Here is a 25,172-nt window from a genome sequence, read left to right on the forward strand (position 1 = left end):
GGGAGCTGGGCTGTGGATCAGGGGTCTCCACAGCAGTCCTTGGTTTTCTGGGGCTTCACAAAGCTTCCCCGTAAACTATATTCTTTAGTCTAGAACGGGTTCCTCAGCCTTGGCACTATCCATTATTTGGGGCCAGATAACTCGTTGTTGTAGGGGCCATGCTGTGCACTATAGGATGGTTAGTAGCATCCCTGGCCTCTACCCACGTGTCAGTGGCATCTCTCCACATTTTTGGCAACCAGAAATGTCTCCAGGGGACAAGCCGAAAGTCTTCTGGGAGCTAAAATCACCCTTGGTTAAGAACCAAGGTTTACAGAAAGGATTTTTCTGTGTGTGTGTGTGTGTGTGTGTGTGTGCCAAAACCAGGGAACAGAAAGGATTTAATGGCTAAAGAAAGTTTGAAAGCTGTGCGAATAAATCAGGACTTAGAGGCAGATGGCTTGGGTGTGAGCTCTGGCACTGCCACTTGCCTCAGGCACGTCACTGCCCCTCTCCAAGCCAGGGAGGTTGAGGGGGCGATGGCTCAGGCTGCGTGTGGGCTGGAGTGACTTCAATGTACGCGGAGGCACCAGTGACTTAGTCAGTGAGTGACTATTGAGGACCTGCCATGTGTGAGGCACTGAGGGAATCAGGAAGAACCCCACCCCGCCCTCCTGGGGAAGCTTCAATTCAGTAGTGGAGATGGAAAATGAACAGCAGACAAATTAGTATGTAGCTGCAAAGTATGCTGAGTGCAAAGATGGAGATAGACAGGGTGATGGGGCAGAGAATGAAGAGAGGAGGTGACATGAAAAGAGCCAGCAAATGGCTTCAGGGAAGGGAGGGGGGGGTGTTGGGGGGTGTCTGAGATCAGGAAAGGCCAGAGGGAGGCCTGGAGCTCAGAGAACACGGTGTGGGGAAGGAGGGGATGCTACTGAGAGGTGAAGGAGTGGTCAGACTGTACGGGGCTTTGTGGGAAATTTGGGGAATCATTAAAGGGTTTGGAGCAGGGAATATGATCCTTTATGTGTTTTCTGAAGTTGCCACTAGCTGGCCTGTAGGAAATGGTCAGGGGGCTTCATGAGGCAAGCATACCAGAGAGGAGATAGATGATGGACTTGGGAAATTAGGGGGCTGAGCATACTGCCCCAGGCAGAGGGAACAGCAAGTGCAAAGGCCCAGAAGCAGGCACCAGGCTGGTGCCTTTGAGGAGAAGCAGTGTGGCTGGCACAAGGGCTGGGGGAAGGTGAGAGATGAGAGCCCAGATCACACAGGTGTTTCTAGACAAGCCGAGGACCTGGGTTTCGTTCCCAGCACAGGGGCGCTGTTGCGGGGTGAAGGGACTGGGTGCCTCTCACGGACTCCCCTCCCCACCAGGCATGAAGCTCCACAAGTGTGCCCTGTGCAGCAAGTCCTTCAGCCGCCGCGCCCACCTCGCCGAGCACCAGCGCGCCCACACGGGCAACTACAAGTTCCGCTGTGCTGGCTGCGCCAAGGGCTTTTCCCGCCACAAATACCTCAAGGATCACCGCTGCCGCCTCGGACCCCAAAAGGATAAGGACCTGCAAGCCCGGCGGCCCCCCCGGAGGAGGGCCGCCCCCCGCAGTGGCAGCAGTGGTGGACACAAGGTGGTGACGCCCCTGCCTGACCCCCTGGGGCTGGAGGAGTTGAAGGACCCCGGGACTGGGCCAGTGCCCGAGGCCGCCCCAGGCAAGCCACCCTTCTCAGAGCCGGACGCCGTGCTGTCCATCGTAGTGGGTGGCACGGTGGGCAGTGAACCTGAGTTGGTAGTGCCTGGGCACGCCGAGGGCCTGGGCCCCAACCTGGCACTGGCAGAGCTACAGGCAGGGGCCGATGGCCCGTGTGCCATGCTTGCTGTGCCTGTCTACATCCAGGCCTCTGAGTGATGGCCCCATGGTGTTTGCTCCCAGCCTGAAGCTCACCTTTGGGTCCATGGCCTCTGGGCACAGAGAAGAGCCTTCCCAGTGGAAGCAAGCTGTCAGCAGAGATGGCCTGTGACTGCCCTGCTGTGTCCCCTATCCTTCTGGAAAGCCCTGTCGCATTCGGGGACCTGGGGCAGGGCTGCTTATGGCTTCCAGGCAGGAGTGATAGCAAGAGAGATGGCTGGATCAGAGGGGCCCAGGGTTTGGCGGGTACAGGCTTGTAGCCTAAACAGAGAAGACAGGGTGGTTCTGCCTTTGGGCTGCCTTAGGGCTGGCCCGTCGTCAGGTTGCTCGTTGGGCAGCCTGACATGGCCAGAGCCCTTATCTGCTCTACCTTTTTACATATGGCTCCTCACAGCATCTTCAGATGCCTCTGATGTAGGCACTTAGGAGGCACTGAGGTTAGAGTGCAGCTATCGGCCAAATCTGGCTTCAGATTCAAGTGCTGTACTCACTGCTGTGTGACATTGGGTAAGTCACTTCACCTCTCTGAGCCCTGTGTTCCTCCTCTGAACAATGAGGGTAATGACAACACTACCTCATGGGGCTGTCATGGGGATCTGGTATGCTGAAATATGCAAAGGGTTCACATAGTGCCCGGCACTTGGAAAGTGCTTAATAAATGTTTTTATCAAAATGTGTGTCCACATGGTTTAGACCCTAGCTTTGGCATTTCTTCCTAGTCCCTATGTGGCAACATTCTCCCTTCCACAGTGTGTGGGGCTGAGGGGGCCTTGGTCCCTTCCTAGGGCTGTCTGCCCCATGAGCCTTGGAGAAGTTTTGTGCTCCCAGCACGGCTGTTTCAGAACATAGCCCTTGGAAACACCCAGAAGGAAGAGTTTCTATTCGATTTTGAAAATGCAGGATCCTGGGCCTTGCCCCCAAACCCTTTGGAATCAGAAACCCTGACTCGAGCCAGAGTCCACCTTGAGCAGGTCTCTGGATGGCCGTAGATGCCCCTGCATCCAGCATCGGCTTCCCCATCACCAGCTGGTCCAGAGGGAAGCAAACCAGGCTCGTTGGGGGCTGGAGAGAGAAGAGCGGCCTTGTCTGAGTTCCTAATTTATTTCCACTCCCACCCTGCGGGCCTCATCGCCTCCGCTACAGGGGAGACGGAGGCTCAGGAGGGGACAGGGCAGGATGTGGCAGAATGGTTGGTCTCAGTTTGGTAACTGAGTTTCCTTGATGGCTAGCACATACCTCAGACATCTGCTCAGAGCAAGCCTGGCTCCTCACATCCTCAGGAAGGGTAGGAAGCAATGGGAGGGACAAATGAGTCAGCCAAGGGGGTGAAAGGTGTACCCAGCCCTCATAAAAGCCAGGAGAGGGACTGGAGGAGATGGGAAGTCTCTTTGAAGGATGTGACATTTGAGCTGGGCCTTGATATACAGTGGTTTTGTGTGTGTTGTTGTTTCTTTTGTTAATCCTTGCATGAGGATATTTTTTTCCATTGATTTTTAGAGAGAGTGGACAGATGGAGGGGAGGGCGGGGAGAGTGCTGACGAGAGAGAATAACATCAATTGGTTGCCTCCCACTCGCACCCTACCGGGGTGGGAATTGAACCTGCAACCCAGATACATGTCTTTGACTTAAACCTGAGATCCTTTGGTGCATGGGCTGATGCTCTAACCATAGATCAGTGTTGGATAATTAGGGGAAGGCAATGAGTGAAGGGTGACCAGAGATTTAGAGGCAGTGGGTAGAGAGCATGAAAATCGCTATGTTCAAGCCTGTACATGAACATATTACGGACACCCAACTAAGCCTTTTATTTCATATCACTCAGTCCAATTAGGTGAGAATTGTTACTTTCCTCATTTTATAGATTAGGAGGCACAGAGAGGCAAGCTTCCTTGCCCAAGCTCATAGAGCTAGTAAGTCACAGAGCCTGTCTCCTTGTGCTGTTAGCCACTTTGCTCTATTGAAATATAGATTAATATTGAATAGGAGACCCTTGGATATGGAGTTAAGGAATTTGGACTTTATTCTCTATATAATAGATGAGTCATGGGAGGCATTAAACATTATTAATTATGACATTAAAGGAAATGTCATAAAAGCCACATTTTTATCCTAATACAACTATTTTAAGTTACATTTCTGCCTCTTCCTGTCAGTGCACACATGCATGCACATCTACCAGAAGCATGAGGATTAATGTTTACTAGGCAGGTACTTATCCTGTGCTTGGCATGTCCTAAGCTCTTCTAGGTAGGTGCTGTGTTTAATCCCATTTACAGCTGAGATGAGGCAACTGGCACATTGCAGTTAAGTAACCCCAAGTCACGTAGCAGTAAGTGGCAGAGCCAGGTCACAGAAGATATCAAGATGGGGTCTAATATTTAATAGCTGCAGAGTTTGACTACAGGGGAGGAAGCTGGGTCAGTATTGGGGTTCCCATAGGTGAACCCCTCCTAAGTTGGCAGATGGAGATACTAAGGCCCAAGTGAGGAAGGCCCTTAGTCAAGGGTCACTCAGGATACCAGGACTCCTTATAGAGCCCCAAGATACTAGACAGATAAAGAGTAAAATGGCTGTCCTGGGCATCCAAGATCCCACCGATTTTGGCATCAGAAGACTTGGGTTTGAATTCTGTCCCTGCTTCTTCCCAGCTGTATGACTGTGGCAAGTCACTTCACTTCTCCGAACTGCCCTGTCTTCATATGTCAAATGGGGAGACTAAGTAGTACCCACCCAATGAAGTTGCCACAATTCAGACAGAGAATTCAGATAAAGTAAATATCACAAATTGACAGCCCTTGTTGATTCCAGCCTACAGAGAAACTTTGTTTAGCTTGAAAAAATAAGCCAATTATTTAAAAATAATGAAATTTAGCCCTAGCCAGTTTTTTGCTCAGTGGATAGAGCATCAGCCTTCAGACTGAAGGGTCCTGGGATTGATTCTGGTCAAGGGCAAGTACCTTGGTTGAGGGCTCAAACCCCAACCCTGGTTGAGGCGCATATGGGAGGCAACCAATCGACGTGACATCGATGTTTATCTTTCCCCTCCCCTTCTACTCTCTAAAAGTCAATGGGAAAATATCCATTGAATGAAACTAAAACCTACTGCGATTCTAAAAAGTGAGATGCACTTCCTCTGTGTTAGGAACAAGACAAAGATGCCTTCTATTATTACATCATCATTGTATTGGCAATAAGGCAAGAAAAAGAAATAAATGGTATAAGGATCAGAAAGAGTGAAATAATAACAAGATCACTATACTGTGTTCCCATATCCAGAAGCACTTAGGAAATTTAATTAAAATTAAGAGATTTTCCCAGCCAGTGTTGTTCAGTGGTTGAACGTCAACCTATGAACCAGGAGGTCACAGTTCCATTCCCAGTCAGGACACATGCCTGGGTTGCGGGCTTGATCCCCAGTGGGGGTGTACAGGAGGTAGCCAGTCAATGATTCTCATCATTGATGTTTCTATTTCTCTCTTCTTCTTCCTCTCTGAAATCAATAAAAATATATTTAAAAAATAAAATTGGGAGATTTCATCTAGAAATCTGGATTTCTGTCTTCTAAAATTAAAGTTGGCATATCTCACAGTGGGGAGCAGCCAGGTGAAGCTGCTAGCCAGCCCTTTTCCATGGGCACATGAATTCCCTGTGGCCATCGTTACACTCTTCTCTGTTGTCTCCCTGACACTGCAGCTGAATATTGATTGCTACTTACTTTACTTACATTGATTTATCTAAGAGTAGAGAAATATTTCTAATTTCCCATGTCTCTCAAAAGTGGGAGAACAAGATGACTAGAGAGAATCACATGATTTTTCATGCTCCTAGACCACTTTACTCATCCATCTTACTGTCTGGACTCTGTGGGTATATGACTTGAGAAACTGTGTAAGTCCTACTTCCTTTTCTCCCTTCCCCCTCCTCTGTCTGCCTCTAAGCTAGCTGGCCTCTGTTTTTCTAGCAATAAATGTGGGGAATTGAGTTGTTAATAACTTTACTGTCTACTAAGTATTAAGCCCTGTGCACTGTGCTTTATTTATTTGTCACTGAGTCCTCAAGACACCCCTTAGATCATACTCAGTTTACAGATGGGAAAACCAAGGCTCAGAGAGGTGTAGCAACTTACCTAAGGACTTAAAGCTAGAATGTGTATATCTGGGCTTCAGACCTAGGACTCCCAAGTTCCTGCCTGGTCTTAGGATTTCTAAAGCCTTCACCTGCTGGGATAAGCCAGGGTTTTATTTTGACCACTTCCTTGGACCAACCCCTGTTCATCTCCTTGGTCACCACCATCCTGTCCAGGCTGCCTCTTTTGCATGGGTGACTGTCTCAGTCTCTCTTTGATCTCTCTATTTTCCCTTACCCTGCCATAATGCATTCTCGACTGCAGGCTTCCAGGATCTTCTAAAGCCTGAATCAGATTATGCCACTTTCCTGTTTAAAACCCTCTAGTGGCTTTTGATCTCTTCCAGAATGAAATATAATGTTTTTCCCTGTAGATCTCAAGGTTCTACATGATGCAGCCCTCGTCTCCTACCATCTTTCTTCTTTCACTCCAGCCACACCTGCCCTCTCGCTGCTCCATCATATAAACTAGTTCCTGCCTTAGGGCCTTTGCACTTGCTGCTCCTTCTGTCTAGAATTCTCACATGGCTGGCTCACACTCCATTCACCTTTGTCCAAAAGTCATTCCCTCTGAGAGGCCTTCTCTGGACAATTTGTCTAAAATAGCTCCCATCCCACCACCATCATACTCTAGTATTCATCATCCTTGACATTATGTTAGACATTTCTTTATTGTCTGTTTCCCTCATTAAAAATAAAAGGTCCACAAGGACAAGGCCTTTTGTCTGATTTATTCACTGATATTTATGTAGTGCCTAGAACTGTCCAGGATTTGCCCAATCAATATTTCCTGAATGAATGAACAACAGCACTTTGAGAGAACAAGACTCATTCTACCCATCTCCTTCTCTTGTCCCACAGAGGTCAAGGCTTTTCCCTAGTAAGATCTGCCATGTAGGCTGAGAAATGCTGACCCAAAACTCTGGAAGTTAATGTTTGATATAAAGGACAACTTCCATTTTCAGAGGGAGCTAAAAATATCTGGGACAAATGACAGGTGGTGGCTTGAAAGTCTCAGTTGGCAGAGCAGGTCTCCTGTGAGGCCCAGGGGAACTGGTTGGACCAGTTTTGTCTCCCCTGGAGAGAAAGGAGTCCAGGTGGCCACTACGGGTGCTCCCAAGCCCCAGGGCTTCCAGCAAGTGACCCTCAGGGATTCTCAAAGACTTGAAGGGTGGTAGGCTTCTCCCCACCCCCAGCCCTTAGCCCCCAGGTTAGCAGATCCCACCTCAGTGTTGGGAGTGACCCCCTTACTTGCCAAGGATGGCTGATGCATGTTCAGGCCCAGAACTCCGAGGCAGGAGGCAGAGTCCCAACTCCGGGGTCTTGAGTCCTTTGTAGAATCAGAATAAACAGATCCAGAAAAGGAAAGGGTCTTGCCCAAGGTTTCATTATGGCAAGAATGCGTCCAGACCCAGTTCTCCTGCCCCCAGGTCACTTCTACCTCCGTCTATCCATTTATTCATTTGACAGATATTTATTGAACACCTACTAAATATTGGCTATAGTTCTGGCATTGATGATACACCTTAAACCAAACAATGATCTGTGGAGATCCCCTGTTGAAGAAGCAGAACATAAACAACAAAGTAAATAAACAAGTCATATGATATGATATGATAGAAGGTGCTGACTATTGTAGAAAAAGAAAAAATAGAGGAGAGGAGAGGTTTTGGGAATGTAGGCGGGGGCAAGGTGCAGAATTATATGGACTGGCCTGGAAACCTCCCTGAGAAGGAAACATTTGGCCTCTAGGGCACTGTGCCTGCTGTGTGGCCTGCACATGCTCTCATAAATGGGTATGGAGTCGGCTGTGTAACCCCCCATTAGCTCAGGTGCAGGGGCCCCTCCAATGTGTACTCTCCTACTCCACACATGCCCCTCTCAGATTCTGCCCGGTCCCTCTTACCTCTATTGCTCAGGGAGGTCATACATGCTCCCAGACCCATCACACTTCATTTATTGATGGGCTTTTGTGTGTGGACCTATTACTTACTGGACAAGGGACCTGGCTCTGAGCAGGTCTGCCTAGGACCAGCCAGCAATATGTGGGTTCTTGACTTTGTGTAGGAAAGATTTCACAATATGAGTCCAGGGGACTTTGAGAGTGCATTTATTAAAGCTGGGCACAATGAAAAAAAAAAAAAAAAAAAAAAAGCTGGGCACAATGAAATAAGGAAGGGCTTAACATAGAAGAAGCAACAGGAGAGCCTCGGTGGGGCTGCTTTAGCTCACGGGGAAGTCAGAGGAAAGGGGGCCTCGGAGACAGTCAGCAGGTTGGTTCAGGGGGTTAGGCCAGGACTAGGTGCCACTGCTCATTGCTCCCCTGATTGCAAGTCTTGTGGGGTCCTTAGATATTCCCTGTGAGGGAAGAGGAGGAGGGAGGGAGAGCCCATGCTGGGCCCTTTGCCTTTTTTAATTTTTTAAAATATGTTTTTATTGACTTTAGAGAGAGGAGGGAGAAGGAGAGAGAGATAAGCACATTAATGATGAGAGAGAATCATTGATGGGCTGTTTCCTGCACGCCCCCTACTGGGATCGAATGGTGACCTCCTGGTTCATGGGTTGATGCTCAAGCACTGAGCAACACTGGCCAGGTGGGGCCCTTTGTCTTGAGGGTTTTATTTCTCTCTTGCAGGTGGGGAGATGTCAGAGGAAGATTTCAGCGAAATATTTATTAGTTTTCCAGGTGTTCCCTTCCAGGGTCGTGGTATCTATTGATTGGTCAGCACCAGAGCAGGGTCATTGACCATTGCAGCTGGTCTTGGTGTCACCCACCTGGTTTTGCTGCTTTTCTGGACCTGGAGCTGAAATACCACGGAGGCCTAGATGTTATCTCTGGGGAGGTGACCTATATCTGGCTGTAAATTGCTTGGCCGGTTTATTCAGATATTTATTTCAGTTCCCCCATTCTATTTGCCAAGGAATTTTCCTAACTTCTTACTATCCTGCCTCATAATCATTCATTCCTTTGGATGTAGGCAATATAGCATAGGGCTAAGCAGTTTGTCTTTACAGTTAGAATTCAGCTCCCTCTGCCCTTACAAGTTTTCTGCCCTTGCAAGTGTGACCTTGGGCAAGCTGTTTAACTTTTCTGTTTCTCCAGCACCTACTGTATAAAACAAAGACAATAATAATGCCCACTCAATGCAGTTGTTTTGCAAGCTAAATGAGCATGTAAATGTTCAGCTCAGTGTCTTGCTTACCATGAAGTGCTCAATGAAGATTAAAACAAAAAAAATTTTTTTAACTTGAGGGAGTGAGAGAAACATGGATGTGAGAGAGAAACATTGATCAGTTGCCTCTTTGAGGCACCTGACCAGGGATCGAACCTGCAACCTTGGGTACTCCCAGACCAGGAATGGAACCTGCGACCTTTTGGTGCACAGGACACTTCCCAACCAACTGAGCCACACTGGCCAGGGCCCTCTTGGCATGTTTTTAAAGAAAGTTACAAATACATGGCTTTAACCATGTGATCTTGGGCAATTCCTACTTCTGTGGGCCTCAGTTTCCTCAGCTGTAAAGTGAATAAGGTACTTTGCAAACAAAAGAAATGTGTTTCTTTTGCTGCTCTTATGAGATGACATTTTAAAATTGTGATATAACATGTATGTAGTAAAGTATACAAGATATATAAAGGGCAGTGATCTTAAGTATAAAGACAGATAAATTTGTATGTACCTATGTGAACACCACTGGGATCGTGATATAGAACCTGTCCAGCACCTCACAAGGGCCATTCTGCCTGGGCTATTCCACCCTCTGAGGTGACCACTAATCTGATTCCTGTCGCCATAGGTTTGTCTGGCCTGGTTTTGACTTTTATATTAATGGAATTGTACATACAGGCTTTTGGTCTGATTTCTTTCACTCAGTGTATCTGTGAGTCATTCAAGACGTTGCATGCAATGACCATTCTTTTCACATACTTTTAAATTAGCTAATACCTGTCAGTCACAGTTTGAAAAGTTTGTGTATTTGCTCAAGAGACCAGGAAAATAAAACCCAGAGCTCTGCAGTATGGAGCCAGTTCATCCTGTGAATCTCTGCTAAGGCAGCTGGGTCCTCAGCCCCGGGATGGCAGTTACCTTACCCAAATGCCACCACTTCCAAGCCCACACTCTAGGCAGACATCACAAATCTATCTCAGCACTTTATTACACGGAGTCCTGATGCAGCCTCAAAATTCTTCTCAACCCAGCAATCCAAGTGATTCACACCAATTGATTTGGGTTGATAATTAAGGTAAAATGAGTGTTGCCTGGCTTGCATGGCTCAGGGGTTGAGCACTGACCTATGAACCAGGAGGTCACAGGTTCCATTCCCAGTCAGGGCACATGCCTGGATTGTGGGCTCGATCCTCAGTGTGGGGCATGCAGGAGTCAGCCAATGATGATTCTCTGTCATCATGGGTGTTCTGTCTCTTCCTCTCACTTCCTCCATGGGAAAAAAACACACAAACAAAACAAAACAACAACAAAACAAAACAACAACAAACAAACAAACACCCACAAAATGAGTGTTCTGCTATCATATCCCCAAGATGTTTTTCTGGGTTCCCAAAGTTATGACAAGGGGCTCCACTGTCATCCTCAGTTTACAACCCCCTCCCCACTCAGCAATACAAGACTGATGGTGATAATTACAAGATGTGCCTATTTAAAAAAAAAAAAAAATGTTTTTATTGATTTTTTTTGAGAGAAAAATGAGAGAGAGAGAGAGAGAGAGAGAGAGAGAGAGAGAGAGAGAGAGAGAGAGAAATACACTATTACACATGCCCTCTACTGGGGATTGAGCCCCAACTCTGACCAGGAATCGAACTGGCAACCTTTTGGTGCATGGGACAATGCTCAACTAACTGAACCACACCAGCCAGGGCAGGATCTTCCTATTCGTATATTCTTTGGTTCAAGCCCAGGAAGTGGTTTTCACCTGTATGCCTGATTGCAGCATGACGTAGGTAAGAGGGGAGGAGGCCCTGGCCAGGTGGCTCAGTTGGTAGGAGCATCCTCCCGTTGCTTATTCAGTTCCCAGTCAGGGCACATATCTAGGTTGCAGGTTCAATCCCTAGTCCCTGTGTGTATGCGAGGCAACCAATCCATGTTACTCTCTCATATTGATGTTTCTCTTCCCCACCCCCAACCCCAACCCCTTCCTCTCTCTCCAAGCATATCCTCTAGTGAGGATTAAAAAAAAAAAAAAAAAAAAAGAGGGGAGGGAACAGATTACTTAGATATGGAAGGGTGATTATATCCATAAAGTGGCTTCATTGAAGTCTCTTTATTTTGATAAAAACATTGCAATGTCTTAATTACAAAACAAACACAAGTGTGACATATTTTACAATTTATGCTTCTGTAAATTCTTGATAGTTCTAGCTTGTCTCCATGAAAAATGTCTTCCATCCGGGAAAGTTGGGTGAAATAAATTCTCCCATTCTCTGAGAATGGGTACCTATATATGCAAGCTGGGATTATGGCAGGTTAAACAAGAACAATATCTGAGAGGTGTTTTTATTCATATTTAGATCAGAGTCTGGGGGGTGGGAGGAGACAAGACTCATGTGAAATCATAGAGAAAAAGTTCAGTTAAGCTGTCATCTATAATAATAAAAGCATAATATGGTAATTAGACTGGACAGCAGAATGACCTTCCCGATGTTCAGACATCCTTCCTGATAAAGCTGGGACCCAGGGGAAGCCAGCCGGGGTCCCAGGTACCTGCGGGCGGCTGGAGGAGGGATTCCTGGGTCCCAGTGCCAGCGGGAAGCTGATCCTAGAAGCAAGGAAGACCTATTCCTCTTGCACAAAGAATTTTTGTGCATCAGGCCTCTAGTTTATTTGAAACTCTGTTCCCAAACAACTTCACATATTTGAAAGGTCTAGGAAGAATAAAAAAGGCCTTTGAGAAGTCATGTTTTTTTTCATTGGCCATTGGAAGCTGCAAATTAGAATGGTGGGCTTGGGGAAGTATTGACCTCACTGCAAATGAGTGGGGAAGTGATTCTTTTCTTTTTTAAAATATATTTTATTGTTTTTTTACAGAGAGGAAGGAGAGAGATAGAGAGTTAGAAACATCGATGAGCGAGAGTCATCGATCAGCTGCCTCTTGCACACCCCCTATGATATGCCCGCAACCAAGGTACATGCCCTTGACCAGGATCGGACCCGGGACCCTTCAATCCCCAAGCCGATGCTCTATCCATTGAGCCAAACCGGTTTCTGCGGGAAGTGATTCTTGACAGCAAAAGAGAAGGGAAAACAATGAAATGTGGCCCCACATCCAGCTGGGCCTGTGAAAAGCAAGGGGAGGAAATACTAATACTTCTGCTACTTTTGAAAGTTCTGTGTCACCAAGACTGGTTTGGCTCAGTGGGTAGAGTGTTGGCCTGTGGACTGAAAGGTCCCGGGTTCGATTCTGGTCAAGGGCATGTACCTTGGTTGAGGGCACATCCCCAGGTGAGGGTGTGCAGGAGGCAGCTGGTCGATGTTTCCAGCTCTCTATCCCTCTCCCTTCCTCTCTGTAAAAACTCAATAAAATATATATTAAAAAAAAAAAGAAAAAATGGAAGTTCTGTGTCACTTACTGGTTTAATTATTGTGCATAATGATGACCCAGAATATGTAGGAATGAAGACACATTTTTATTTTAAAAGCTTTTTTAAATTGATTTTTTGTTTTGAGAGAGAGAGAAGTGGGCGAAAGAGAGATAGAAACATCCTTTGGGTGCCTCTTGCTTGCCCATTACTGGGGATCCAACCCGCGACCTTTTGGTGCATGGGAGGACTCTCAACCAACTGAGCAACACCGGTTGATCATGAATACACATTTTGAGCCCTACTATGCTAGGTCTATGTTAAGTAAGCACTTTCCATTCCCTAGCTTACATAAGCTTTAAGGTGGTCCTTTTATCTTCTCCGGTTTACAGTTTCCATAAGAGAGAGGTACGCAGGGTAGAGGATGCAACTTGCCCAAAAAAGTATTTCAAAGAACCTTATTAAGTGAATAAGAAATAGAAAGGCATTCCATTGGAGGGAACAGCAAATGTTAAAGACAGGACTATTAAGTTAAATTAGTTAATCACTCAGTTTCTCAGTCTTGGTTACTCACCTACGAAATCAGAACAGTATTATTTGCCATAGGCTTGTGAGAATTAAATGTGATAATGTACATAAAGTACGTTTCACGATGCCTGGATCACAGAATGTGCATAATGTTAATTACAGTGTATGTTTTTTAAAAAGTTATTTTCTCTTTCTGTTCTTCCCCTGCAGGGTGGATTCCCAGGACACTACATTTCCCAGCATTCCCCCTCGCCCTTTAACCCTAGACAGACCAAACAACACGCGTCGCCCAGCGCCTCAAGCCGGAAGACTATAGTTTCCCGGCATGCCGTGCGCCTCTCTCCATTATATCTGAGGCACAGTCAGCGCGTTGCCCGCCGGGAGTTGTAGTAGGCGGCGTGTTGCCCTGACGCCAGCGGAGCCGGGCGTGGGGGCCTATGGGAGGTGGCACGGCCGGGCTCAGCTGCGGGGCGGAGGCGGCGGCGAGGCCTGCGGCGGCGGGGAGCGGCTGGGCCGGGAGCGGGCGCCGGAGCCGAGCCGAGCCGGAGCGGACGGCGCAGGCCGGCGCGGCGAGCAGCAACCATGTCGGTATTTGGGAAGCTGTTCGGGGCGGGAGGGGGTAAGGCTGGCAAGGGCGGCCCGACCCCCCAGGAGGCCATCCAGAGGCTGCGGGACACGGAAGAGATGCTAAGTAAAAAGCAAGAATTTCTGGAGAAGAAGATCGAGCAGGAGCTGACGGCCGCCAAGAAGCACGGCACCAAAAACAAGCGCGGTGAGTCGGCCCGGCTCCCTTAGACTCCCCTCGGCTTCCGGGGCCCGGACTCCACCTTCTTCAGACGCGCACCAGGATCTGCTCGGATCCTGGGATCTCTCCCCCCGTCAGACTCCTCTCAGTGTCTCCCCGAGCCCCGGACTTCTCCTCCATCAAACTCACTCCGAGCCCTCTCCCCTCAGGCTTTCCCACTCTGCCAGGCCCCTTCAGACCCTGCTTTCACAACACTTTACTCCTCTCTCACTCCCTTCGCTTCCCTTCCGCCTTTTCCTTCTCCCTCTGGCCTGCCCTCACCCCCTTCCCAGGTACTGCCGATCCCCTAACACTCGTCCTTTCCTGCTCCTTCCCCTGCCCCTCTGTGGAGTCCATGAGCTGCCCTTGGCTCTTTCCACCCTCTGACTCAGAATTATCCTTGAGAAGCCTCCTTGACGGAGACGCAAGGGGGCTGGGGCAGAGGGGACCCCTGGTTCCGGCTCTGTTCGCTTGCTGAGTGAACTTGAGCAAGTTACTTTTCTTCTTGTCTCATTTTGCCCCATCCACCAGCCAAGCTTTTGCCTCCGTGAGGCCTAAAGTGCTTTCCAGCTCTGGGATTCGCTTCTTGGTGCTTCAGAGCCAGGTCTTACCAGAGTTTCACAGAGGCCAAGCCCTCACCCCGTGACTCACTGCTTCCCCAACCTTCTAGACCAGAAATAAAGATTCCTTTCCTCCATTGGCCAGGACTCCTCCCCAGTCCCCACTGCCGTGTTTAAGGGCAGGGATATTTAATCTTTCTTGTTTTGGGAATATGAGAGTGAACCATACCTAGCCGAGACCCTTCCCCTAAGAGGGGGCAAAGGGGAGAGGGGTTGAAAAGCTCTATAGATAAATTACTTAACTTGAACTTTGGTGGTCCCTAGCCCAGTGACCTTGAACTAGTTAATTTATCTTCCTGAAAGGAAGATTATGGATTTACAGTGCCCAGCACATAGTGAGGGCTAAATAGATATTTTCTTTATTTTAACCTAAGAACAAAATAGCCCATCCTGAAGATGTTCCTTTGTCAATAGTCTACAATTCTTTTGGAATTTTGTGTGCTTTCATAGGGTGAACAAAACACAGCTCCTACTCTTAATGAGGGAGAAGACAGAGCAGGAAAATCAATCAAGAAAATATTGTCTAGTTGTGATGGGTAGGGAAAAAAATAACTGATGGGGAGTGATAGGGTGGAAATAGGTGTCACTTCAGATAGCGTGGTCAGGGAGGTCCCCTTTGCAAAGGTAAATTTGTTCTTGAGAAGGAACCAGCTCTGGGAAAATCTAGGGGAGGGGCCTGTGGGCCCGGAGAACGGCATAGGAAAAGGCCCAGAGGTTGGCCTGTTTTAAGAAACAGGAGACCTCTGTTTCTAGAAGGCAGTAATTGAAGGGGAGAGTGGTGTGAAATAAGGGGGTGGGGAGTAGACCTTGAACTTCCTGGTAAAGAGTTTGGAAAGAGTTTATTTCAAGTGGATGGAAAGCTGTTGGAGGGTGTTATGCCTGTCCTAATTGTCATAATTATTGATAATGGTTTTAAAAACACCATCTGGCTGCTCTTTGGAAAACAGACTGGTTGGGGGAGTGAGGGTGGGAGCAGGGAGACCAGTGAGCTGCAGTCATCTGTTTGTGGCTGAGACTCCAGTTGTGGCTCAGGAGATGGAGAGCAGGGTCAGATTTTGCTGTCTCTAGCTTTTTTGGGAGGATGACTCTCAGGAAGATCCTCTGTTCATGGTAATTAGAGTCTTTGTTTTTACTGGTCTGCATTTGGGAATGCTTTGCTCATTTCAGGGTGGTAGAGGAGGGCGTCATTTTATGCTATCTCCCATCAAAGGGCAATTTTCCAGTGGTCTTTTGGTCTGAGGCTAGTTGAGCTGCTGCAGTTTTGAGGTGATTGAATTGGTTTGAAAGAGGCTTGGAGCGAGGCTTCTAGCAGACTATGGAGTAACAATCTCAGTTGTAATAACTCTGCTGGAAGCAGTCTATCTTGAGTTTTCCTGAGAGGACAGAAGCTACTGCCCTTCTTTATAGCGTCCTCTGGAGGAAAGGTCCTATCTGCTTATTGGGATGGTGCTGAGAGGTGAAAACGCCACCACATACCACTCCTTTAGTCACTTATTGACTTGGTACTGTGCTGGGACCTAGAGAAACAGATGAAAATACATTGTGCCTGCCCTCCAGGGACTCAGGATTGGAAGTGTGTAGTTTGTTTGAGTTTGTGTGTGTGTGTGTGTGTGTGTGTGTGTGTGTGTGAGAGAGAGAGAGAGAGAGAGAGAGAAGGAAAGAAACATACCTGTCAGTGCTGAAACATGAGTTTATGTATTTGGGGCCAAGGCTTAAGAGGAGAAGGTTCCTGTCAGGGGGCAAACGGCAAAAAAGGCTTTACAGGTGGGTCAGCAAATAACTTGGGGAGCTGTGAGAGTGTGGCTGGACAACAAACAGGTAACACAGGAGTGGCCTGTAGCCTTCAGACTTTAACCTGGAGATGGTGAGGAGCCACTGACTGTCTTAGACCTGAAGATACAGATCAGCTTGGATTTTTGAAAGAACACTCCAGCAGCATCATAAGGAAAGAGTGTAGACCAACCAGGAACGACTGGAGGCAGGGATCCAATAACAGATAAGGGTACAATCTCATAATATGGTAGCTTTGTCACTAGCTGTGTGTACCTTGGGTAGGTTGCTCTGTACCTCTATAAATAAGGGTAATAGTATTTACCTTATTAAATTAAATTACGTTATGCATGGAAAGCTCTTAATTCAAAGCCTGCCATATGTTAAGTGATCAATAGCTGCTTGCCATTGTCATTATTACAAGACTTGTAATTCAGGTAGGAACAAAGTGCCTAGTGTAGAAGCATGAAAAACTGGACGAGAAGTGATAATGACAAGACTTTTCTGAAGGACAATCAGGAGAGGCTTGGTGATGGATTAGAACTGTGCGCAGGATGAAGGAGGGAGAGTTGAGGACAATTCCCAAGTGTAGAGCTTGGACAGTGGCTAGAGGTGGATGCCATTAACCAAGTTGGGAAACACAGGGGAGGAGCAGTGCTTCCTAGTGTAGTTCTTTGAAGTTTGTAAAAGTCCTTTTCTCATATGAGTCTCACAGCATCCACTGGGACTGTGAGTTCCATGAGGCACCATGTCCATCACATCTAGCATAGTGTCTGGCATGTGATTAGTGCTTAGTATTTATTAAATGATTTAAAACAATCTTGTGAGTGTGTTCTCTTGTTGTTCCCATTGATTAGAGAGGAAAATGAGGCTGGAGACAGGAAGTCGTGACTCAGAGACTAGTTCTTCTGGTGGCTGTGGGCATCTTGTGTTTTATTCACTCCCAAGATGGCTGAAGGTGTCGTCATGACCTTTGTCATTGCTTAGATCATTCCACGCCCTCCTGTGCAAGGTGTGGTGCTGAGTGGGAGGAAAAAGGTTCAGGAGGCTCAGGCCCTGCCCTGTGGAGTGTACAGCCAAAGGTGGATGGTATCTTTGTGGCATACATATGAGAAAGATGATAAATTGTCCTTTGAAACAAACCTCTGAAACTCAAGTAGATTATGTACTGTGTGCAGGCGTGTTCCAGGCAGTGGTTTCAGTTAAGGCTTAGAGCAAAATTTAGGTTGAATATTTTTTCCAAATTTCTTTTCCCTTCCCTTAGTCATGCATTCATTCTTAAGTATGTGGTAGGCTCTTAAACCTGTGTCCTCGGCCATATACTCAGTGTTGGGAGCTAATTACTAGGAATGATGATCCCTGCCACCCAGGAGACTTAAGTATCATCACTTTCCTTTTCTACAAAGTGGAAATTATATACATCTCACATGACTGTCTGGTGAGGATTAGCTAAGATAATGTATGAAAGAGTGTAGCTCATTGTAGATATTGAGTAAGTATACTTTTCTTTCCTTTTTGTTAATCAGACTTCTTTGGTTTGATTATCAAAATGGAAAAGTTCTTTCACTGAGAACTAGATGGAAACCAGGATTGCAGTCTAAGTGAAATGACAAAATCACTGAAACTTAGGTCTCTTTTGGTACTTTCTAAACAATGTTCTGTTGGTTTTCTTCCTAAGAAGGATGATCAGGTATCTGAGATTCTTTTCTTTTTAAGCACTGTGACTAGTTATGAAATATCTACCCATGGTGGTTCAGATTTCCCTTTTGTCCTGTTTTAATAAAGATGAAAACAGTTTGTAGAAAGGAGCACAATTTATTGTAGCTTAACAAGAGAATTGTATGAGATTGGGAAATGGAGCCTGGGTGTCTCAAACACACGACTGGTACATTTCTTATGGATTTATGGATGCAAATCAGTTCATTTACAGGTTAATTTAGGTTCAGTTGAAAATGTCTGATCGATGCAGAGAGGCCAGGAGCTCACAGAAATATGTCTTCATTAAATCTGCTTATTGCTGGAGTCAGGTGGTTCTCTCATGTTTAGTAACGTTGCTGTAAAACATTAATATGTGGAAAGATATCTTAAGTTAAATTTATAGTGAATGTGGCTTTTGGTTCTCTGGAATCAAGGTATCAGGTGAAAATCACAGCATTTTTTTTAAATTTTTTACTTCAATAGTCAAACATTTTATTGAGCTCAAAAACTCTCCAATAAATTATTAATTTTTTTAATTGATTAAGGTATTACATATATGTCCTTATTCTCCCCCTCCCCCCTCAGGTCCTCACCCCCCTGGTGTCTGTGTCCATTGGTTAAGCTTATATACATGTATACACGTCCTTTGATCTCTCCCTCACCCTCCCCTACCTTCCCTCTGAGGTTTGATGGTCTGATCCATGCTTCCCTGTCTCTGGATCTGTTTTTGTTAATCAGTTTATGTTGTTTATATATTCCATAAATGAGTGAGATCATGTGATATTTATCTTTCTCTGACTGGCTTATTTCACTTAGCATAATGCTCTCCAGGTCCATCCATGCTGTTGCAAATGGTAAGAACTCCTTTTTTTTTTTTTTTTTTTTTTTTTTTTACCGCAGCATTATATTCCATTATATAGACGTACTATAGTTTTTTTAATCCATTCATCTGCTGATGGACACTCAGGCTGTTTCCAAATCTTAGCTATGGTGAATTGTGCTGATATGAACATAGGGGTGCATATATCCTTTCTGATTGGGATATATTCCTAGAAGTGGGATCACTGGGTCAAATGGAAGTTCCGTTTTTAGTTTTTTGAGGAAACACTACTGTTCTCCTCAGTGGCCGCACCAGTCTGCATTCCCACCAGCAGTGCAGGAGGGTTCCTTTTTCTCCACAACCTCGCCAACACTTGTTGTTGTTGACTTGTTGATGATAGCCATTCTGACAGGTGGAAAATTACAGCATCTTAATGGTTAATATGCCAATAGGATCTCCTCTCCCAGCGGCCCATGGATGGAAAACCTGAAACCCAGCTGGGAACTGAGCAGTGGGAATTTCCCTTGGTGACACTTAAGTTTCTTGTTTCAAAAAATGGTTAGCTGGATTGGGTTTGGTTTACTTCTTAAGACAGGTGAAATGTCAGAGAGGCCTCGTGTGTTGGCTGTCCAAACATACTGGCGCCTTCGATTCAAATGACAATTTTTTTTTTTTTTTGCCCTATTTGGCAGGAAGATTAAATATTTTTTAAGTGCCTGCCAGTGGGTTTATAATGTGATTTAAAATTCAAGATAGATTTTGTTTGGAAGTTTAGCTAAATGTGAGGATCTTTGAGTTGGACTGTTGCATTCGGGGAACTTCTGAGTGTGGAGAATGAGGCCTGTGAGGTGTGTATGAGGGTACGTCTCTGAGGCAGAAAGCCAGAGCTGCTTTGTTTGCAGTGGTCCAGAGCCCTGGGATGGAGCCCTTGGAGCTTTAGGAGTTCTTTTGGGTAGGAAGCGTTTAAGAAAATGTAGTCCTCTTGCCCAAGATTGTTTTGTGCTATACCACTCTTTCATTTTTTAAATATATTTTTATTGATTTCAGAGAGGAAGGGAGAGGGGGAGAGAGATAGAAACATCAATGATGAGAGAGAATCATTGATCGACTGCCTCCTGCACATCCCCAATTGGGGATTGAGCCTGCAATCCTAGGCATGTGCCCCCATCCGGAATCGAACCTGGGACCCTTCAGTCTGCAGGCCGATGCTCTATTCACTGAGCTAAACTGGCTAGGGCTACCCCACTGTCTTGTAAAAAGTGAGACAGAGGATATTCAAACATACCCTGTTTCCCCGAAAATAAGACAGTGTCTTATATTAATTTTTGCTCCCAAAGATGCGCTAAGTCTTATTTTCAGGGGATGTCTTATTTTTCCATGAAGAAGAATACGGTACACATTTATTGTTAAATGAAAATAAAGGAAATTGCCGGGACCGGTTTGGCTCAATGGATAGAGTAGGGGTGTCGAACTCAATCAGAGAAGGGGCCAAAATCTAAAATCCAGCCTAAATCGCGGGCCGAATGGTTTACTGAACAGTCATAAACTGACAATGTTAACCAGAAATGTGAATTTAAAATGAGTGGAACAATCTTTTCCTTAACAGTGCTGTTAACCAACTCACATGCTATCAAGCAAAACAGTAATATTGGTATCAAGCAAAACAGTAATATTGGAATGTACCTAAAATGCTCATTGTTTTGTTTTCTGGCTAGATGTCTGACACCGTTTTCCCCGGATCAATGAGTCAATATTCGGTTTTATTTCTTGGGCTGTAGCAACCCGCAAAACAGCATGGAGGTTGTCATCGGTAATGCGTGATCTGTGCTTGTTTTTGTTCAGATTCATTATTGAAAACATCTGTTCACAAAGATAGGTGCTCCCGAACATGGATAGAATACGGGCAGCATGAAGTCGGAGCTCTGGCATTGAGTCAGGGGGCAGTAGAGGGTAGAAGTCCTCAATTTCAACATCCTGAAACCTTGATTTCAGGCCACTGTCAGACTGAAGCTCGATTATCTCCATCTGAAGGTGATGGGGCACATTGTTGACATCAACTGTAAAAGGATTGGCAAAGATGTCAAAGCCTGAGTACTGTGTTCTAAAGTCAGAGAAGCGCCGCTCAAATTCACTTAGTAAACGGCTAACTTTGGTAGCCAGCCGACTGTAAGGAAAAGTACCAGAAATAGTGGTTGAGATACTCAAACAAACGGGAAAGTGGGCAAGATTGTCCTGTTCCAGTTGGGACTTCCATAGTTGAAGTTTACGCTGGAATGCTGTGATCATGTCAGACATCTTCGTGATGACTTGTTTGCGTCCCTGCAGCTTCAGATTCAGTTGGGCGAGATGCTCGCATATGTCACACATCATAGCAAAATCACATAGCCAGGCGGGATCCGACAGTTCAGGCAAGGGCTTTCCTTTACTTTCCATGAAAAGAGCAATTTGTTCTCTGAGCTCAAAAAATCTTTTGAGGACTGCGCTCTTGCTCAGCCATCTTACTTCTGTGTGGTATGGCACGTCTCCATGCTCTGCACCCACCTCCTGTAAAAACTGCTGGAACTGGCGATGATTCAGGCCACGTGCCCGTATAAAGTTAATAGTTTTAATGACTGTGGTCATTATGTCATTCATGTCCAGAACTTTTCCACACATAGCCTCTTGGTGGATAATGCAATGATAAGTAATCAAGGGTGTGTGGCAGTGACTTTTTTGCATTCTTTCCTTCATTAGTCCAACCAAGCCTTTCTTTTCTCCGCACATTGAAGGTGCGCCATCGGTAGTTAGCCCCACCAACTTTTCCCAGGGTAATTTAAAATTATAGATTTCTCCACAGCCTCAAATATATCTCTACCAGTCGTCATCCCATGCATGGCAGCTACATCCAAAAGTTCCTCAGTGACAGAGAGGTCGGTCTTCGTAGCACGTATAAAGATGGACAGCTGCGCTGTATCAGTGTTGTCTGTGTTTTCATCGATAGCAAGTGAAAAAGCGAGATAACTGCATGCCTGTTTGGCCAGCTGTGATGATAGATTTCCTGAGAGTTCTTGAACTCTATCTGCCATGGTGTTTCTTGACAAACTGACATTTTGAAAACTCTGTATCTGGTCTGGGCATACTTGCTCACACACTTTTAGCATGCATTGCTTCAAAAAGGCACCCTCTGAAAAACACCTTGAAGTACGGGCAATTTCTTCAGCCACTATAAAGCTTGCTTTCACTGCAGCATCATTTTTTGCTGTAGCCTTTGTAAACATTTGCTGCTGTGATTGTAGTTTGCCTTTTAGTTCTTTAACAATTTTATGCTTTTCTTCCAAAGTATATTTGCCATACTTAACATTATGTTTGGTGTCAAAATGACGACGTATATTGTACTCTTTCATCACCGACACTGTCTCATAACACAATATACACACTGGTTTGCCCTCTCTAAGCACAAACATGTATTCATTTTCCCATTTGTCATTAAATTGTCTGCCTTCACCGTCAACTTTTCTTTTCCTGGACATTTTGGGATCAATATTGGCAGTAAAAGATGTAGTTTATTGGAAATCTGCATTAGAAGGAAAAAGTTGAAAACTGCACAGGGATAGCTTGATTTGGCAGATGGAGTGGAGAAAAAAAAAGTCAGTCAATAAATGCCTGGCTGGGTACAGATAGCAGATTCTGTTGTGATTTTTATGCCTGCACTTTATGCCAGGAACTGGCAGCTTCTGCTGTGTATTTTTTATGCCCGCACACTCAGTCTCTGCTCTGCTCTGCCACCCGCACAACCACATCGGATGCCGGACTATAGGTCACGCCTCCTGAATCTCGCGTGACTTGTTATCTATGCGCATGCGCGTCATTGTGATGGAACGAAGCGGAGTGCAGTGATGACAGCGCGGTGCAGGCCACATTGCAAGGCCTGGCGGGCCGGATTTGGCCCGCGGGCCTTGTGTTTGACATGTGTGGGATAGAGGTTCGGCTTGGGGACTGAGGAGACCCGGGTTCGATTCCGGTCAAGGGCATGTACCTTGGTTGTGGGCATATCCCCGGTGGGGGGTGTGCAAGAGGCAGCTGATCGATGACACTCTCTCATCGATGTTTCTAACTATCTCTCTCCCTTCCTCTCTGTACAAAATCAATAAAATATATATTTTTTTTTTAAAAAAGGAAATTTATTACCTGTATATGGTACGGTAGTATGGTAGTTGTCAACACAAACCAGACAAACTGTGAATCCTACAGTATCAAGAATTTACTCATTTTGCCGGGACTGGTTTGGCTCAATGGATAGAGCGTCGGCTTGGGGACTGAAGGGTCCCGGGTTCGATTCCGGTCAAGGGCATGTACCTTGGTTGCAGGCATATCCCCAGTAGGGGGTGTGCAAGAGGCAGCTGATTGATGACTCTCTCTCATCGATGTTTCTAACTCTATCTCTCTCTCCCTTCCTCTCTGTACAAAATCAATAAAATATATATTTTTTTTTAAAAAAGAATTTACTCATTTATTCAATGACAATCATGTCATCATCTTCTGGAACATTATCATAACAATCCAATTCCTGAATTTCCTGGTGAATTTCTTGTGACTCCATTTCTTTCAGAATCAGTGGACCAAACCTCTCATGTTTAGCCTAGGGGGTGTGGGGGGCTTATTTTCTGGGGATGCCTTATATTTCACTCAGAAGGAAACCAGTAAGTAGGTCTTATTTTCCGAGGATGTCTTATTTTCGGGGGAAACACGGTAGCAGCTTTGTATTGGTCATTTTGAGGGTGGATGCTATATTTAGAAGGAAAATGTAAGCATCATAATAGGAAACAAACTACAGTCCTAGTTGGATATAGTACTACCCTGTTTTTTAGGTATTTGTTTCAAGTCAACAGATGTTTATTGAGTTCTTTCTAGGCGGGAGGCAGCATAATGTATGGTGTAGGCAAATATTTCTCCATTTGAATGCCAGCTTAACCACTCACCAGCAGTACCTTGGCAGTTACTTCTCTACTCTGAGTCTCAATTTTCCCATCTATAAAAAGGAATAACAATTTTTAGAGTTCTTATAAGGATACGGAATAAGTTTATATACGTAAAGTGCTGAGCAGAGTGCCTGGCACAAAGGAGGGACATAAATGTCCTTGGTTTCCCAGGTGTAGTCTTAGGCACAAAAGGGGATGTAAAGATGACTGAGACCCTCTTCTCCCTATAAGGGCTCACAATTCAGTAAAGAACACACACATGTACAAGTAACTGATAAAAGGCAAGTTGTGTTAAGTGTATAAATGAAATGTTAGAGGAAAACGCAGCAGGAAGAGATTAATTTGTCTCTGAGGGTTGGCAGGTTCATCTCACCCAGCCACCCATCCAATGCCCAGATTCCCTTTGTAATATTCCCACCAAGAGATTAACCTCTGATTGAACCTCTCTACTGATGGGATTTATATTAGATGCTCTATCCTACACTACAGCATAGTCTGACTTTGGACACTCTGATTATAAAATCGCCTTTCTCATTTGGAACAGATCTGTCTTCCTGTAGTGCCTACGTCCAGTACAGATTGGGGTGGTAGCTCCATAGAAGCAGCTTGGGAGGCGGAGGGAAGGTGGGATCTGGAATTAGAAGCATGGGAGGGGGGGGCAGTTCTCAGCTCTGACATAGACAGTTTTTGGAAATGAGGTTGCTCATTCTGCTTTTTGGGACTTCAGAACAGGTCTAATACTCCTTTGACAAGAATGATCAAGGAAGATGGTGCTTATGTCTCAAGCCTGTGCTTCCCTAGGACAGATCTTCTCTTTTGCATTGACTATTCTGTTGCCTGGTATTTCTGTTCTTTCCTTGTTATCCTCCCCTGGATGTTCTCCTGCTCATCATTGTTGCTTTTAAGGTGTAGAGTGGGCAGAGTGAATACTCTGAATATTCCAGCTCAGGTCTGAGCAACATAGCAGAACATGCAGGTCTAGCCATTTGTTTAGGACTTAATTTGGTTCTGTGTGCTGTTTGGCCCTGGTAATTCCCATATTACTGAGACTTTTTTTTTTCTTTTTTCTTTTCGAAAAGCAGTTATACTTTGCTATGGCCTTTTGTTAGTAAAGGAATGAGTATCTAGCAACCCCTAAAGTTTGGTTCTTCTTCAGGAGTCTTAGCTGAAAGATTGAAGGGTTTAAGTTCTTAATAGGAGCAGGTGACTGCTTTGATTCTCCCATAGCTGATATTTCTAGCTCTATCTCCTCCTTCCTTACAGGGCAAAGCTGGCTGGAAGGCTTATTTGAGGAATTCACAACTCTGTGGTTGTGACTGTTTAGCTCAAAAGGTTAGTGGTATGTATGGTATGGTATGGTAGAAAAGGTGTTATGTTGGGATCAGAAGATCTGAGTTTACATTTCACCTTTGCTACTTACTAGTTTTGTGATCTGGGGCAAGTCTCA

General features: G+C 45.6%; 2 protein-coding genes and 1 long non-coding RNA gene across 3 annotated transcripts in view; 2 read left to right on the forward strand and 1 right to left on the reverse strand.

The window, feature by feature from the left end:
- Positions 1 to 7,030, forward strand: part of ZNF341 (zinc finger protein 341) — a 45,772-nt gene extending 38,742 nt beyond the window's left edge. The window contains exon 15 of the mRNA XM_084888548.1: positions 1,357 to 7,030. Coding sequence (XP_084744674.1) covers positions 1,357 to 1,886 — 530 coding nt within the window. The 3' untranslated portion in view covers positions 1,887 to 7,030. The remainder of the gene's footprint in view (positions 1 to 1,356) is intronic.
- Positions 1 to 25,172, reverse strand: part of LOC311624920 — a 203,220-nt gene that overhangs the window by 68,266 nt on the left and 109,782 nt on the right. The window lies entirely within an intron of this gene.
- The window catches only part of CHMP4B (charged multivesicular body protein 4B), a 44,635-nt gene continuing 32,965 nt past the window's right edge, over positions 13,503 to 25,172 (forward strand). The window contains exon 1 of the mRNA XM_084888588.1: positions 13,503 to 13,847. Within this exon, the coding sequence (XP_084744714.1) occupies positions 13,658 to 13,847 (190 nt within the window). The 5' untranslated portion in view covers positions 13,503 to 13,657. The remainder of the gene's footprint in view (positions 13,848 to 25,172) is intronic.

Source organism: Pipistrellus hanaki (genome assembly GCF_964339955.1).
Source record: "Pipistrellus hanaki genome assembly, chromosome: 6".
Taxonomy (NCBI): domain Eukaryota; kingdom Metazoa; phylum Chordata; class Mammalia; order Chiroptera; family Vespertilionidae; genus Pipistrellus; species Pipistrellus hanaki.